Source organism: Notamacropus eugenii, chromosome 5 (assembly GCF_028372415.1).
Source record: "Notamacropus eugenii isolate mMacEug1 chromosome 5, mMacEug1.pri_v2, whole genome shotgun sequence".
Lineage (NCBI taxonomy): Eukaryota > Metazoa > Chordata > Mammalia > Diprotodontia > Macropodidae > Notamacropus > Notamacropus eugenii.
The window spans coordinates 408,050,319-408,068,695 of record NC_092876.1 but is presented as its reverse complement, the minus strand read 5'-3'; the positions used below and the strand labels follow the sequence as shown (position 1 = coordinate 408,068,695).

Genomic DNA, 18,377 nt, shown 5'->3' with positions numbered 1-18,377 from the left:
TATCCATTTTGCATTTCATAATGTTCTTTATCTCTTGTTTGGTGATAAATCTCTCCATTCTCCATAAATCTGACAAATAAACTATCCCTTGCTCTCCCCTAATTTGTTTTTTATAGCATCAGTTTTTATATCTAAATCGTGTACCCATTTGGATGTTATTCTTATGTATAGTGTCAGGCATTGGTCTATGCCCAGTTTCTGCCCCACTATTATCCAGTTTTCCCAGAAGTTTTTATCAAGCAGTGAGTTTATCCCAGACTGGGGGCTTTGGGTTTATCAAACAATGGACTGCTATAGTCATTGACTGCTGTGTCTTATGTACCTAGCCTATTCCACTGATATACCCCTCTATTCATATTTATAATTTTTTAAGGTACAATAATCTATTTTCTTCAGATCGCCCCAGTTTGTACAGATATCTCTTGTGGACTTATATTTTATTTCCAGTTCTTTGCTACAACAAAAAAAAAAATGTGCTATCTGAAGCCAGGTTTCTAATGACAGAGTTCTAGCTTGTTTTTTATCTGTCTTATATTCTACCAGTTATTCTCATCTGTTCTGAATAGTTCAGCTTAGAAAGTGTAAATAAGTTAAAATTTTTCATTGTTTTACAGTTTGACTAAAGATGTTCCCATCTTTGTGTGCACCATGGCTTTTCCTACAATCCCTTGTCCACTACATGTCTTTGAACCTCGATACAGGCTTATGATAAGAAGATGCATGGAAACTGGCACCAAACGGTTTGGCATGTGTTTAGCTGATGAGCTGAAAGGGTAAGAAATTAAACATTAAGATTTTAAAAGGCTCTGAGGATGAAATGCATAATCTGACATTTTTCTTAGGAAATAGTTCCATCTTTTGAGTTCTGTTGCTCTGTATTTGCAAATGCGGTCAATCATTAGTCTTTCATTTTATGTGTTGCCTTATTTTATGTGATGTTATTTGAGTCTGACACAAAGTGAGGAGGACAAGATGTTGAAGGTGAGGTAAGGTGATGGGGGATCAGAAGGAGCTAATGATATACTTATCTGCTTTTAAATATCACCTTGGTGAAACTTAACTTTTTGCACTGAATTCTACTGCTATCCATTGGAGTTTTAATGCCTAGAAAGTTTTTTAAAGCATATTATTAAAAGAGAAAGGAGTAAAACTGATTCGAAAAAAATCTGAATAGATATGAGTACGAATTATGGGATAGATTAATTGTGTTTGACTTATGATGTTTATTAAATCACTAGGACTTATTTTCAATTTTAGGATTTGTCATTTAGAGAAATGTTTTTGTCAGAAGAAATTTTTGTCTCTTAGAATGTTCGTTCTGGTACTGCAGGATTAATTTAAACTCCCTAAGATAAAATTTAGTATAATTTATCAGACTAGCTTTGTAAAGTACAAAGGTATCATTCTACAAAGGCCAATGACATCTAAAGTAGCCAGTGGGGGGCAGAGCCAAGATGGCGGAGTAGAAAGACACACATATGCAGGGTCTCCCCACACAACCCATAAAATACCTGTAGAGGGGGACTCTCAACAAATTTTGGAGCAGCAGAAGTGGAGAACAACAGAGTGGAGGAGATTTCTAGCCCAGGGTGACCTGAGAGGCCCACGTGAAATGTCTGTTGCACTGGACGTGGAGCGGAGCCCAGCCCAGCCTTGGCCTCACCGTGTGGCTCGCAAACAGCCCTCAGGGGCAGAATCTCCAGTCATGTAATCCCCAGTCCCAGCAGCAGTGGGTTTGAAGATCCCTCAACCCACAGGCGCCAAAGGTCAGTGACGGGGTTTTTCCAGCTGGCCAGGAAGGAAGAAGGGCTTTCCCATAGCTCCAGCAGCAGGCAGCCGCCTCAGAGGCTACATGGCAGGCACAGCAGCGTCATACATTTTTGGAGCATAAAAACCCTGGGGGCATTAAAGAGCTGATTCTTGCCTCCCCCCTATGTGGAGGCCCTGGATGAGCTGGTCTTTGTCTCACACTGAATGGCAGCCCTGCCCATCTAGCTTATCTGAAAATCAGCCCCCAGTGCTGACTTGGGAACTGGAGGCCAGGTGGCTGTGGAGAGGTATCTGCTAAGATTCTGGGCACAAAAATCCCTCTCTGCTTCTAGACCAGTACATGCTTGATCATGCCACATTGGAGGAACTGAGATCTTACAGATTCCCAGAGTATACCCTACTCTTGACAAAGGACCCAAAAGTCAAGTAACTGGTTGGGGAAAATGCCCAGAAAAGGGGAAAAAAATAAGACCATAGAAGGTTACTTTCTTGGTGAACAGATATCTTCTCCCATCCTTTTAGATGAGGAAGAACAATGCTTACCATCAGGGAAAGACGTAAAAGTCAAGGCTTCTATATCCCAAACATCCAGAATATTCAATGGGCTCAGGCCATGGAAGAGCTCAAAAAAGATTTTGAAAATCAAGTAAGAGAGGTGGAGGAAAATTTGGAAAGAGAAATGAGAGAGATGCAAGAAAAGCATGAAAAGCAGGTCAACACCTTTCTAAAGGAGACCCAAAAAAAATGCTGAAGAAAATAACACCTTGAAAAATAGGCTAACTCAATTGGCAAAAGAGGTTCAAAAAGCCAATGAGGAGAAGAATGCTTTCAAAAGAAGAATTAGCCAAATGGAAAAGGAGGTTCAAAAGTTCACTGAAGAAAATAGTTCTTGAAAAATTAGAATGGAACAGATGGAGGCTAAGGACTTTATGAGAAACCAAGAAATCACAAAACAAAACCAAAAGAATGAAAAATTGGAAGATAATGTGAAATATCTCATTGGAAAAACAACTGACCTGGAAAATAGATCCAGGAGAGACAATTTAAAAATTCTGGGACCTGAAAGTCTTGATCAAAAAAAGAGCCTAGACATCATCTTTCATGAAATTATCAACTAAAACTGCCCTGATATTCTAGAACCAGGGGGCAAAATAAATATTGAAAGAATCCACCGATCCCCTCCTGAAAGAGATCCAAAAAGAGAAACTCCTAGGAGCATTGTAGCCAAATTCCAGAGTTCCCTGATCAAGGAAAAAATATTGCAGGCAGCTAGAAAGAAACAATTAAAGTATTGTGGAAATACAATCAGGATAACACAAGATTTAGCAGCTTCTACATTAAGGGATCAAAGGGTGTGGAATATGATATTCCAGAAGTCAAAGGAACTAGGACTAAAACCAAGAATCACCTGCCCAGCAAAACTGAGTATAATACTTCAGGGGAAAAAGTGGTCATTCAGTGAAATAGAGGACTTTCAAGCATTCTTGATGAAAAGACCAGAGCTGAAAAGAAAATTTGACTTTCAAACACAAGAGTGAAGAGAAGCATGAAAAAGTAAACAGCAAAGAGAAGTCATAAGGGACTTACTAAAGTTGAACTGTTTACATTCTTGCATGGAAAGATAATATTTGTAACTCTTGAAGCTTTTCAGTATCTGGGTAGTTGGGATTACACACACACACACGCACACACACTCACACTCACACACATGCACACAGAGACAGAGAGCACAAGAGTGAATTGAATAGGATGGGATCATATCTTAAAATAATGAAATTAAGCGGTGAGAGAGAAATATATTGGGAGGAGAAAGGGAGAAATGGAATGGGGCAAATTGTCTCTCATAAAAGAGGCAAGCAGAAGACTTTTCAGTGGAGGGAAAAAGGGGGAAGATGAGAGAAAAAACATGAAGCTTACTCTCATCACATTTAACTAAAGGAAGAAATAAAATGCACATTCATTTTGGTATGAAAACCTATCTTACAATACAGGATAGTGGGGGAGAAGGGGATAAGCAGGGTGGGGGGGGATGATGGAAGGGAGGGCAGTGGAAGGAAGGAGCAATTTTGGGGAGGGATAGGATCAAAAGAGAGAATAGAAGAAACGGGGGAGCAGAATAGGGTGGAGGGAAATATAGTTAGTCTTACACAACACGACTATTATGGAAGTCATTTGCAAAACTACACAGATATGGCCCATATTGAATTGCTTGCCTTCCCAAAGGGAATGGGTGGGGAGGGATGAAGAGAAGCTGGAACTCAAGTTCTAGGAACAACTGTTGAGTATTGTTCTTGCATACAACTAGGAAATAAGAAATACAGGTAACGAGGTATAGAAATTTATCTTGCCCTTCAAGACAAAAGAGAAGATAGGGATAAGGGAAGGGAGAGATGTTAGAAGGGAGGACAGTTTGGTGATACGGGTAATTAGAATGCTCGGCGTTGTGGGGTGGGGGGAGGGGAGAAATGGGGAGAAATTTGGAACCCAAAATTTTGTGGAAATGAATGTTGAAAACTTAAATAAATAAATTTAAATACAAATAAATAAATAAAGTAGCCAGTGACAGTAGACAGAAGATTTTGTTCTCGTGATTTGATTCCCCTGTCCTCTAGCCTAGAAGTCATAGACTCCTAGACTGTTAGAACTGAAAAGGACCTTGGTGATTGATGTATAGTGGAAAAAGTATTAGCTTTGGAGCCAGAAGACCCAGGTTCATCTACTGCCTTTGCCCCCTCCTCCCAATATGACTCCCAATCAGGCCAAATTACTGAACCTCTCTGGAACCATTTTCTCGTCTGTAAAATGAAGGGGGTTCACATGAGATGACGTCTGAAGCCCCTTTAAGCTCTATGCACATTCCGTCTAGCCACACAATGGGACACGAGGCCTACCAGCACAAGTGTCCTACTGGTCTGTCCTGACCTGCAAGTGCTCTCCTCTTCTTGGTTCTTCTTTGACTCTGGGGGCAGTAAATTAATCAGGATCATGGTAGCAGCTGCCCTTAGTCACTCCTAATCCTCCCTTCCTGCCCTAGGGGGCTTCTGCTAGCCCCCATTAAATATTAGCTCCTCACAGATGTGTGGGAGCCTATTAAGTACCAGCTCCTCACAGATGGGGGATTTCCTCCTTTTAGTGTATGTATGTCAGGACTTGGCACTCTGCTTGCTTACTCCCTCAGCAGGTCTGACTGTGCCATCTCATAAATGAGAAGATTTTACTCATTGCTAGGCACTTGCAGCCACTCCATGCCTCCCTGTCATAACTTTTACCAGATGGGAGTGCTAAGGGGCTTTGTGTAACTTTTCCTTCATGTCCTCATACGGATACTTATTTTTGATAGGATCTTCCCTTAAAGTCTTTTCTTGAGAGAGTGTCCAGCAAAAGATGGTGGCAGTCAATAACTGGATTCCATTGGAATGTCCTAATATAGACGTGGTTACTCATAACCTTCCTCAAAGATTCTCTAAAGTTCAGGTCTTTCTTGTTCCATGGAGTGAGTCACACCATGGAATCTCTTAAGCAACTATCTACCTTCTCCTTTCTCTCCTCATTCAGTCTCCTCCTGTATTTTACCGGGTTCTTTGTGGGTCTCTTGGAAGGTAGGAAGAAAGTGAGAGAATCTTATGTAGTGAAATGCTGAACCTCAATCATTCTCAATACCAATAACCCTATCCCTTCTTTCTCCAGTGCTACCACACAGATATATCCACCTCTTGCTTAGCTCCTTCAAACCAAGAAAGTTTCTGTCACCACCACCACCATAAGGTTTTTGATTTCTTCTTCTAGGGCTAGTTAGACTATATCAACTGTGATAGCTACCAAAGATCCAGATAGCTTGAGATTCTACTTTAGTTTCTGTAGTGTCTATCAGATTCTTCTGATCATATATAATGTTTGGTTTGAATGAGATGTCCTGATTTCTTACTAAGGGAAACCTAGGAAATTTTCTTAGCCTTTAGTTTGCAGAAATAAAGATTGCTTAGGGTTAATGTTAAAATTTTGGATCTAGAAGTGATCATAGACATGTCTCATCTAGCTCAGGGCTTTTTGGCAGCATTCTTTGGCATTGTGTGGCTTGAGGGCATACGCAGTGCAAAATGTGCATGCTTTGTGTTCAGAACCAAGGCTCCCTGAAGTTTCATGATGCAACACTAGCAAGTGCTGCCAGAAACGCCTTAGATTCATTACGCATTTGATTTTTAATTAATTTTTAGTTGTTGCATGTTCAGAAACCTTTTACTATTGCCAAATTTTTCAGTCACGGCCCGTAGTTTAAGGACCACTGGGCTAGCTCACAAATTTTATAAATGAGGAAGTTTAAGCCATGAAGAGTAAGTGATTCTCCAAAGCTACAAACAGTGATTAAGTTGCAAATCCTGTATTGCGCTATACTGCTCATCTCCTGAATCTTTGTGCTTTTGTCAGTCTACTAGCATAGTGTTTACTACATGCCAAGCACTGTGCTAGATGCTGGGAATGGAAATATAGTCCCTACCCTTAAGAACTTTACATTCTAATGGGGAAAGATAAATGGTTTATGCATTCTATAAATGGCAGCTGAAAAAATTGGGGCAGAGGGGAGTGCCCTGTGTCAGGCATTGTAGAGAAAGTCCTGAAGAAGACCTGAAGAGGAAGAAGACATGACTGGTCAGGCACCCCTTCAAATGGAGGTTCAGGGAGCAGCCACCCAGTCAGAGAGAGGAGCCACAAGGTAAGTGGTGTTTCCAGTGTGTATTCATGTGAGACATCAGGGTGATGAGCTCTGGGCTGGGGTCTGGTTGAGGATGTCTTTGGTGCACATTTTCTTTGTTCCTTTCCACCCTCCTATCTTGTCACCATTTTGTACAAGTTTCTTAGATAGTCCCAGAAATCTTCATGGATAGATGCAGAATGGCAGGGAAAAAACCCATGTGTATTTATTTTATAAACATGCTTTTAAGACAGTGGGAACTAAAGTGCAAGGAAGAGTTATGACTTTTAAGTCAGCCTACTATAGCACTGAATTTGGAGTGGGGAGGACCTAAGTTTAAATCCAAGCTCTGCCGTTTACTGCCTATGTGACCTTTTTGCTGCTCACTCAGCCGCCTGGTTCTTATTCTCCTCTTCCATAAAATGAGGGAGTGGTGCCTGTTGATCTTTTGCCTGTCCCAACTCTGTGAAAATAGGTTTTTGTAAATGGGCTGCATTAATCTGAAATTGATTTCTGTAACACATCTCCCGTCTGAGATGGAAACCAGCTCTTTTCACGTCAGCATGTGGTCTGACACACTGGAGCTTGGTCATTGAGCAGAGGGATGAGGTACTATTTTTATATAGTTCACTGACCCACAGGCATTAATTTCATTTAAAAAATTGAAAGTTCACACAAAAACTATTAAGCTTGTGTATTTTCTTAAAAGAAATATGCATATATAATGCTTGTACACTTTGTCGATAGTGGTGCTTATTAAGGAATTCTGTTTGGTTTTACTATGTTCAGTTTAGCAATACCCGGGTGGACAATTTTACCGTGGCAGAAGCTAGTTAGAATGAAACAGGAGGTAGAGAAATTGAAATTGAAAATTACATTGAAATCTTAACGTATAAAGTGTATGAAAAAGAGAAGGGACAGTATACAAACAAAATCTATTCAGGGTTCTTTGGTAGTTCATGAAAAAGCCTGGAATGTATAAACCTATTGTTGAACAGTTGTGATGAATGAATATATGAAATATGAATTCTTCATTAAAATTGAAACTTGGCACAAAACAGACTTGGGAACTTGAAAAACAAGTACATGTAGATTCTGATATTTGGAAGACAATTTAAGTCCTCCGTATCAATACAATATTGTGGGCTGAAGTCAAGTAAAATCCGTGGATTATAAGCTTGATGAAGACTCGACCTCCAATCAGTCAGGACCTAGAAAAGATCTCTATGACTCATCTGGAAAAAAGAGCTGACAAATGATCAAGACAGCCCCCCAGTGTGCACTCACAAGCTCAGATTCATGGGTTGGAGACTATAATAAAGGAGGAAATTTTATTCAAACACAAGAAAAGGAAAAGATATTTACAAACTTTCTCTGCCAACTCTTTAGATGTACTGATGAGTAGATTAACCTCACTATGGAAGATGAAACCCCAAAAGATCTAGAAACTGTGCATAGGAAGGTTCCATTTAAGACACATTGGCTGCTGACATCTTGATGCCTCCTCTGTAGGGTCAGTCCCATAACAAGCTGTTTATGTAATAAGGACGAGTGAGAGGAACCAGTGCTGTTTTGACAAATAGAGGCATCATCAGTGACTTGTAGTCTTGATGTTTTACAGACTTAAGCATATGTATACATAGGTACTGCTCTCCAAATATATATGTACATATGTGTGTATGTATAATTGCAGCTTATATATAAAATACATGTAGAGCTTTAGATACCAACACACACTTGTGTATATACATACATGCATATATATGCCAAAGGGATTAGTACCTCTTCTTCAGAATATTTTATCTTTAGCAAAAATGCAAAGCTAAGTGTTTTCGTTATACATACTAGAAGCAGATTTTAAATAATTATTGCCATTAAATTAATACCATTGATAGATGAATTGATTACACTATAATGCTTGCTAGTATGTTTCATGAATGTCAAATTATGCACCAATATCTACTTTTTTGTTATTCTCTTAAATGTCTGTTAAAACTTTATGTTTTAGCCTCCCCCAATCCCAGACTCCCAAAGAAAAAAGAATAATGATAATTATAATAAGGTATTTATTTTAAATAAAATTTCTCTAGGCATTTTAGAAATTTCAGTGCTTCCTGGCAGGTCTTGATAGTAATAGTTTGGCAAGTTGAGTGCTCTTGCCTTTATACCTGTTTCTCCTGCTCTTTTTGGGAAACTCCACACCCCATTTTAGAAATTTATTCATGCTCATGCTTATACAGTTGACCTTCTTCTGTCTGCCTGTGACATCAGAGGTGGGAAATAAATCTTACTTAGCTGACCCATCTCCCTGGCTATAACTCTCATGACTCTTGCCAAGGCTGATTGAGTGTGAAGGAGATGAGACCACAGTCACTTAATGCATTGAAAAGAAGGAATGATGGAAAGATGGTAATGTTGCGTGAGCTAAATCCAAGGTCAGCCTCTTAACAGAACTGTTGTTATTCTCCTTCCTCTTCTTCCTCTAGCTGCCTGAAGACCTTGGTTACCCTACCCCCAAATTTTCATTCTTCATTATTTCCCTTTGAGTCTTGGGCATCCCTGTTCTATCTGCTTCTTAACATTCTCTGTTGCTCACACATCTGCCCTCATTCTGGCAACTCAACTTAACCTCAGTACAATAAAGCATCAAGCTATGTGCCAGGGACAACTTGGTAGTGCAGTAGATAGAGTGCTAGGCTTGGAGTCAGGAAAAACTGAGTTCAAATCCAGCTTCAGATACTGATTAGGTGTGTGACCCTGGGAAAGTCATTTTAAAGGAAATGGCAAATCACTCCAGTATCTCTGTCAAGAACCCTTAAATGGGGTCACAGAGAGTTGGAATAGAAGGAAACGTCTATTGATGTATTAGGCACCATACTTGGATATAAAGAAAGGCAGCTGCTGCTTTTAAAAAACTCCTAATCTAATGGGAAAAATAGCATGCAAATAGCTATTTACAAACAAGATATACACAGGATAAATTAGATGAGACACCAAAAGAGTACTTGAGCAGATTTTTTTTTTTTGCCCTTATTTGTAAGAGAATTACGAAGCTGAGTAATCTCAAATGTATTCTCTTATTGGAACAACCCATGGTTAAATTTCATTTCAGAAATCTGAACATCTTGCTTAGTGTGTGTGGTCAGCAGACTCTGATATAATAAAAGCTGAGATACGATCTCATACTGTCTGGCTCTGTAGTTAATTAGTTGTATGATCCCAAGTAAGTCACTTTACCTTTTTGTCTTGATTTTCCCTATCTAAAATTTGGACCCCAAACTCCATACCTAAGGTCACATCTAGTTGTAAAGTTATATGATGGCTTCTGTTACCAGGGAGCCAAGCAACTTCCTGGGGTAATTACAAGAGTGGATGATTACTTATAAGCAGGTCAGAATAGCAAAACACTGTACTGAGACTCTTCATTGTTCCCTGTGCAAAGAGATCTTTGAACTGTGCATCACAAGAATATCCTTCCTGGAAGAATGCTTTTATCTGGTAAAGTGTCATTTGTAAGAAACCTAGACATCTTGCTCATATCAAACATTGTTTGTAATCAGAGGAGTATGGTAGAGAAAGTAAGAGTTGGAATAGAATCTCATGCTGCCTGTCTCTTCTTTGCTGAGCATCCAGTTGAGGTAGTCTGACTGGTCCCAGAAGAAGAAGAAACTACTAGTAGTGGTGACAGGAGGCCACTGGGTTTGGGGGAGCTGAGCACCAGGTAGGTAGATTTGTACGTGGCATTGGAGAAAAAAAGGAAAGGGCTAGATATTTAGAGGATTTTTGAGGCGTGTACTGTGGAGGACTCTCACTTTTCTCCCACCTTCTCCCAGGACACCCACATGAACCCAGCAGCTTGTGGGAGAAGAATGAAAATATTTCACTTAAGTTCAGTACTTTGAGTGAAGAAATGGAGAAGAGAAAGGGAAGTTCTCTTACTGCGTATTGCAAGGACGATAACCAGTAGGGTTATGGAGCAGGTGCCTTTCCTGCCCTGCTTTCCTGTCTCGCTAGTATCTGTCTAAACCTTTATCTTGTTGGAACTGATGGTGTGTGTACCATTTCATCTCTGGCTCTTCTAAGAGAATTCAGAAAACATTTTGAATGCTAATCTCAGGTAAAGTCTTGCCCTTGTGTACAGTAGGCATGTATTTCCTAGAGGCATATGTACTACTACTCCTGCTGTGAGATCATTTATTTTTCTCTTCAAGTTTCAATAATAAATTGAATTTTTCGTAAAAGGCCAGAAAAGTCACTTGACATCACCCATACTTTCAAACAATATGATATTTTTTCCCTACCCACCCTTCCCCAATTGTCATTCTAGGTTTGCTGATTATGGATGCATGTTGGAAATTAGGGATGTCAGATTTTTTCCTGATGGAAGTTCAGTCGTTGATACAGTTGGCATTAGTCGCTTCAGGGTCTTAAGCCATGGTCTGAGAGATGGGTATAACACTGCAAACATTGAATACCTTGAAGATAAAAAGGTAATGTATTACTTAACCTGTATAGGCGCATGTGCTAAACAAGGATTCGTACACCATTTTCCTCATATAAATGCACTGTTTTGCAAACCTTTTAAATTCTTATTGACATTAACCATTGATTAAATACTTCACTAAATGATTCAAGCACTGGGTTTGTTTTCACTAGTGTCAGTTGGTTCTGTTATTGTGGGTGAGTAGAAGCTAGTAGAGGAGGTATTTTAAGATAAAACAACTTGCTGCCTCTATGGAGTACATGCACTTATAGATTTGCAGTGTGAACTGAATATAGTGAGACCTCTATCTACGGTATGAGTTTTTATTTTGTTTGAAGTGTTTTCAATCTCCTGAACATCAGACACAGCTGTCTTTAAATATAATTATCAAAAAAAAATTTCAGTGTCAAATATTAAAAAATTTTTGGATCATTTGCTTCTTATGGAGTAGGGCAGCCAGGCAGCACAGTGGGCTTGGAATCAGGAAGACTTATCTTCATGACTTCAAATCCAGCCTCAGAAGCTCACTAGCTGTGTGACCCTGGGCAAGTCACTTCACCCCTTTTGCCTCAGTTTTTCAGCTGTAAAATGAGGTGGAAAAGGAATTGACAGATCATTTCAGTATCTTTGCCAAGAAAACTCCAAATGGGGTCACAAAGAGTTGGGCATGGTTAAAACAACTGAATAACAACCTGCCCTCTGTCAATCAAGGTATTGAGAGTGCTACATATGCTCCAGATTTTTGAAGAATACTGGAAATTTAATATTTTTAGCTCTATATTGTAGTTTTAAATATCTGTTAGCTAGTGTTTGATATTAGTTTCTTTGGTCCACAATTGGAAATGATCAAGTGATAGATTTTTAGACATTAGACTCTTTGGTCTTGATGTTGCAATAGGCTTTAGGTATACATGATAATTATTTGTGGATCATGCTGATAAAATCACATCCAAGGACACTTTCTTCCACAGAATACTATCTAATTAGTAGCAACATCTGGTCCGATTTTGACTCTGGACTTTCTAACTTTGGGGTGGATGAATCAGGACCGTAGGAGGATATAATCACAGTTCAGTTTGGAAGAGGTCAGATCAGCCCTTGCATACGTCTCCTATGCCATCAGTCTCAGATGATTGAAGATGTTAAACTTTTGTCTTTTTAGATCAACACTTCTCAGAGATGCTTCAGTCAAAAGATAATTTTAGTTAAGATTGACTTTAAATACCCATAGTCTTTGAAAAATATTTGCTTTTCTCACAATTATATGTATATTTACACACATATATGCATACACACACACACATATCCAAATTGATTGGGGTGGGATAAGGGGGAGATGGGAACAGATTATTGCATTACCAAAGAATTCTTCAATTTACAAAATTCCATGTAATAAAAAATTGTTAGAATTAAAAAAACTTGTAGATAATCTAGTCCAGCCTGTTCATTTTATAAATCTGGAATAAAATTTCTAGGGGCTTATGGCCTAGGCCAAAACCTAATTAGTGGCAGAGCTGGTGGCTCTCTCCTGACTTTTAGGCTAGTTCTCTTTCCACTCCAGCATTACTCCTTTAAGTTGTACTTCCTTCAGTGTTTAAATGACTTGGATCATTAATTTCTTGAGGAAAAGTTGAGAGAGAAGAACTGAAAGCTAAAGTTAAAAGCCCTTTCTAATTTAGCGTCAATCAGAATATGGATGACATTATATGGTAAGACAAGAATAATGTACTTGGAGTCAGAAGACTGAAGTTTTCATTTTCTCCCTCTACCACTTATCAAGCTAGACAAGTGACTGTACGTTTTTGAGCCTTACCTTCTTTGCTTGTTAAATGGGAATAAAAGTACCTACCCAGCCACCCTCATATTGTTGTGATGGTCAGATGACATCATGTATATGAAAGCTCTTTTACATAATATACAAAATGGAAAATGCTATACAGATTTCAAGTGATACTCTTATTCCTTATATCTGTGTGATGGTTCCTTAGGAAAGACCAGTATTAGTGACATCTTTGTTTAGTGGGTTTTAAGAACGAGTTAAATATCTCACTTAATTGACTATATTTTGCATGTATTTCTAGTTTTTTAGTCTAGTACATGAATTGGTTTTTTAGTCTAGTACATGAATTAATCAAATTATGTGTTCTTTTGTTCGTGGATAAGGTGGAGGGACCAGACTATGAAGAACTCGTCCATCTTCATGATTCTGTATATGATCAAGCTGTTTCCTGGTTCACTTCTCTTAAGGAGAACATGAAAGCACAAATTTTAAATCATTTTGGGTCAATGCCGAGCAAGGAATCCGAGCCACAGGTATTCTTTCCTTTATTCTTTTGTTGCCATGATCTGTGTTTTCATGGTAAGATAAATTTTCCAGTGCACAGTTCTATTGTGTTTGGCAGAAATAACGTATTGTGACTCTGCTTATGACTGTAACCAACTACGTCACATATTTGAAAGTTTGATTAAACATCTAGTATAGTGTCTTTATATTGGACTTTTACTACTGGGGCAGAAAGTAACGTAGAGTACTGTTTTTTATTTAAAAGGATTATTCTGATTAAGCTAACCACAGGAGCAGCTTCATTTGTCTCATATACACTGTAAGATTTAGAGATTTAGTGACAAGAAACTTTATACCAGCATATCATTGAAACCCAGTCATCAATAAAGAGCAAATCCCTTTTGTGTATTGTGTATAACAGTGTCTTATGTATCACAGGCTCTAAATAAATATTTGTTGAATGAATGATGAGATTCTAAAATTCTGTAACTGTTCTTATTAAATTAGAATATTTGTTTTTCTTCTGTAATAATGTTATTCTGTTATTATGAGTCACTGTTGACTTTTCTTAGTATTCTCTGGAAATTCTACCTATGTAACTGGTTCTTTAAGTGATGCCTCTTAATGGGTTTGACATTTATGAGATGTTTATAATAGAATATATAGCTTCTTCCACGTATGGCGAGAGAACTGAGATTTGGTGGTTCAAAGCCAAGATAAGCAACATAGCTCCTGCTCAGCTCCTCATTTCCCTCACTTTGCCCAGGACGATCTTCAACCCAGAACTGTGGAACTAGTTTATTTGTCGTAGCTCCTACCCCATGAGTGTATGCAACTAAGTACTGGGAAAAGGAGATGAATAGATTCAGATTATCTCTCCAGAACTATTCATGGAATATTTGTTTATTAACCCAAATTGTTTTTTTCATTTTTTTCATCCTTTTAAAAATTATCTATTTCACTTTCTTTTCTTTTTAAATGTTAAATTCCAAATTCTCTCATGATTCCCCTACTTTCTGAGAAGGCAAGCAAAATGACATCAATTAATTATACATGTAAAATCATGCAAGACATTTTCATATTACCCATATTATCAAAAAAAAGCAAAGTAAATAAAGCAAGAAAATTATATTTCAGTTTGCACGCAGAGTTCATCAGTTCTCTCCGAAGGTGGATAGCATTTGTTCATTGTGAGTCATTTGGAGTTGTCTCGGATCATTATGTTGATTGGAATAGCCGAGTCTTTCATAGTTGATCGTCATTGTGACATTGCTGTTACTGTGCCCAATGCTCTCCTGGCTCTCCTCTCTTCACTTTACATCAGTTCATACGGATCTTACCTTTTTTTTGTTTCTTTTTAATGAAACTACCCCCTTATAACTTATATCACAGTAGTACTTGTATCACAATCATATGCCACAACTTACTCAGCCATTCTTCAACTGGTCTTTAATTTCTAATATTTTGCCGCCACAAAAAAAACACAACCATTTTTTATACAGATAGGTCCTTTTTCTTTTCCTTTTATCTCTTTGGGGTAGAGACCTAGCAGTGGTATTGCTGGGTCAAAGGATACACGTGCAGTTTTATAGCCCTTTGGGCATAGTTCCAAATTGTTTTCCAGAATGGTTGGACCAGTTCACAAATCTACCGACAGTTTATTAGTGTAGTTATTTCTCCTCATCCTCTCCAGCTTTTATCATAGTATAAGGTAGTACCTCAGAGTTGTTTTAATTTGCATTTCTCTCATCAGTAGTGATTTAGAGCATTTTTATATTACTGTAAATGTTTTCTTGCTCTGAAAACTGCCTGTTCATATCCTTTGATATGATATTTATCAATTGAGGAATGATTGTTTTTTTAATTTGACTTATTTCTTTATATATTTGAGAAATGAGGTTTCTATCAGAGAAACTTGCTGTAAAGTTTTTTATATTCATTGTCTGTGGCATCTTTTAGCAAAATGTAGTTTCCCTGATTATCTCTTTTAATGAAATATCTTTTTGCTTGTCTTTTGTCTGAGATCACGATTGCTACCCCTGCCTTTTTTACTTCAACTGAAGCAGAGTGATTTTGCTCCAGTCCTCTGTTTTAATTCTGTGTACATCTTCCTATTTCAAGTGTGTTTCTTGTAAACAACATATTGTTAGATTCTTGTTACTAATACATTTTTCTGTCCATTTCCATTTTGTGGATGAGCTTATCCCATTCACATTCACAGTTAGGATTGCTGTTTATTTCTCTACATCATTTTTCTCCCTGTTTAGCTTTCTGTCTCTTTTTACTCTGTCCCTCCTCAAAAGTCTCTTTTGCTTTTGACCACTGCCTTAATCCACCCTCCTTTTTTCATTACCACCCCACCTTCAAATACCCTTGCCACTTAGTATTTCCCTACTGGGCAAGAAATTTCTTATGGGCAGCTAGGTGGCACAGTAGGTAGAATGCCTGACTGGAGTCAGGAAGACTCATCCAGCCTCAGACATTTGCTAACTGTGTGACCCTGGGCAAGTCACTTAACCCTGTTTGCCTCAAGTGCCTTGTCTGTAAAAGGAGTTGGACAGGGGGATGGCAGACCCCTCCAGTATCTTTTCCAAGAAAGCCCCAAATGGGATCATGAAGGGTCAGATACCATTGATCAACACTGAACAATTAGTACTACAAGATAGATTTCTATACCGTGTGTGTGTGTATGTATAGTCATCCATCTTTGAGGCAATTCCAGTGAGAGTGAAGTTCAAGCATTACCTGTTAACCCTCTTCCCACCCCTGGTTTCCTCTCCACTAGAAAAACTCTTCATTCCAAGGCATTTATATGTGAGAAAATTTCCCCTGTTCCATCACTTCCTTTGCCCTTCTCCCAATGCCTTCCTCTTTCTCACCCCTTAATTTTTTTGAAGTGGGAGATCATCCCTCTATGTAGACTTCTTCTGCATATATATATGTGTATTTATACATGCACACGTATGTATATGTGAAATCTTCCTGAGTAGGAATGAAAAACAGCTCAATTTTCTTGAGTCCCTTGTGATTACTCTTTCATATTTATCTTTTTGTGTTTCTCTTGAGTCTTGTGTTTGAATGTCATATTTTCTCTTCAGCTCTGTTCTTTCCATCAGGCGTGCTGGAAAGTCTTCTCCTTCATTAAATATCCATTTTTTTTCCCCTGAAGGATTATACTCAGTTTTGCTGGGTTAGTTATTCTTGGTTGTAATTCTAGATCCTTTGCCTTCCATAGTATCATGTTCACCAAGCCCTCTATTCCTTTAACATGGAATCTGCTCATTCTTGTGTGATCCTCACTGTGGCTTCACATTTGAATGGTTTATTTCTCGCTGCTTGCAGTACTTTTTCCATGACCTGGGGAGTTTTCATTTTGGGATCTCTTTCAGGAGGTGGTCAGTGGATTCTTTCTGTTTCTATTTTTGTCTGGATCTAAGATACCAGGCCAGTTTTCCTCGATTATTTCTTGAAATATAATGTCTAGACTCATTTTTTGGTCATGGCTTTCAAGTAGTCCAATAATTCTTAAATTATTTCTCCTCAATCCATTTTCCAGGTCAGTTGTTTTTTCCATTGAGATAGTTTACATTTTATTTTTTCTTTTTTCATTCTTCTGACTTTGTTTTCTTATTTCTTGGTGTCCCATAGAGTCATTAGCTTCCAGTTGCCCAATTCCAATTTTCAAGGAATTATTTTTTCAGTGAGCTTTTGTAACTCTTCTTCCATTTGACCAATTTTGCTTTTTAAGGAGTACTTTTCTTCAGTGAATTTTTGTGCCTCTTTTATTATTAGGCCAGTTCTTTTTTTTTAAGTTTATTTGTGGCAGGTGAAAGATAAAATGATTTTGTTTCAAAGGAGTGAGCCTTCTGAGCATATCTGTTTATTAAGCAATACATGGCAGTATCATAACAAATTGGGACCAGGCCTCTTCACCTTTGTCCCTGGACCCCAAATACAGGAGAAGATAGATTTTTATGCATTAAAAGCAGTCAAATAAGACCAGGTAGTCAAAAGAAATAATTAGCAGGGTATGTATAAACCAGGGTACAAAATTAGGTGGTTTGATTTCTAATTGGAGGAAAGATTAGGTTCTTTCCAAGGTGGGAGGGGGAGTATGAATAGGTGCAGTTTCCTGAAATCAGAAAAAGAGGTGTCCTAATCCCTCCACGTGACTATATTCAATCCAAGGATCATGGAAATAATAACTGATTGACAGGGCTAGTTTTGAGATAAGTTACGTGGATTGCTTGAGATATATAATTGTGAGAAAACCCTTCACTGGGCTACTGATCAGCATAATCCAAGTCTTTAGTTAGGAATCTCTAAGCAGCAGGTAGTGGTGGTCCAGTTTCCCAGCCCACACAGGGCTAGGTTCAAACAACGCAGTTAAGTTTTCTCACAGTTCCTTTAATTGAATAAAGTTTTCTCACAAGACAGAAATTGACTAGACTTATAATTGAATATAAAGAGAACTGAATTCTATAGATCTAGAATTGAGTCACACAATGAAGTCAATGTGGTTCACTCAATTTCCACAATTTCCTCATATTTTCTTTAGTGTTTTTTTTTGCCTCTTTTATCAAGTTGTTAATTCTCTTTTCATAATTTTCTTGCATCACTCTAATTATTCCCCCTAATTTTTTCTCTATCACTTATCTTTCTTAAATTAAATCTCTGAGGAATTCTTGTTTGGCTTGGATCCAATTAGCATTTTTCTTAGAGGCTTTTTTGGTAGCTCTTTTCACACTGTTGGCTTTTTCTGAGTTTATATCTTTGTCTTCCATGCCACTATTGTAGATATTTATGGTCAGAATTCTGTGTCGTTGTTTGTTGATTTCACCAGCTTATTTCTTGACTTTGAACTTTGTGTTAAAGTTGGCCTCTGGTCACCAGGGCTTGCCTCCCCCGAGCTTCAGGACTTTTCATGCTTCTGTTTTCAGAGCTTGTTATGGGGATCCATAAGTTTTTGTTGCTTCCAAGGTGGTGTTATTCTGGAAAAGGTGTGGTCACTGCTCTTCTCATCTGCACTCTGCTCTTTACCCAGGAAGGACTCCTGTTTCCCTATATCTTTAAGCTCCAGCACTCCTCTTGACCCTGGAACTGTCACTAGGTACCCTATTCTCTTGAAACCACAAGTGCTAGTGTTCCTC

The 18,377-nt window shown here is 38.3% G+C and overlaps 1 protein-coding gene and 1 pseudogene across 2 annotated transcripts in view; both read left to right on the top strand.

Moving 5' to 3' along the window:
* Nucleotides 1-18,377, top strand: part of LONRF2 (LON peptidase N-terminal domain and ring finger 2) — a 106,763-nt gene that overhangs the window by 84,161 nt on the left and 4,225 nt on the right. Inside the window, exons 9-11 of one of the 2 annotated variants that reach the window (XM_072614666.1) lie at nt 615-773; nt 10,788-10,950; nt 13,107-13,256. In XM_072614666.1, coding sequence (XP_072470767.1) covers nt 615-773; nt 10,788-10,950; nt 13,107-13,256 — 472 coding nt within the window. Of the gene's footprint in view, nt 1-614; nt 774-2,292; nt 2,384-10,787; nt 10,951-13,106; nt 13,257-18,377 lie in introns of those variants that run through there. The other variant, XM_072614667.1, reaches the window with a different exon arrangement.
* LOC140503788 (phosphatidylinositol transfer protein beta isoform pseudogene) lies at nt 4,593-8,084 on the top strand (annotated as a pseudogene).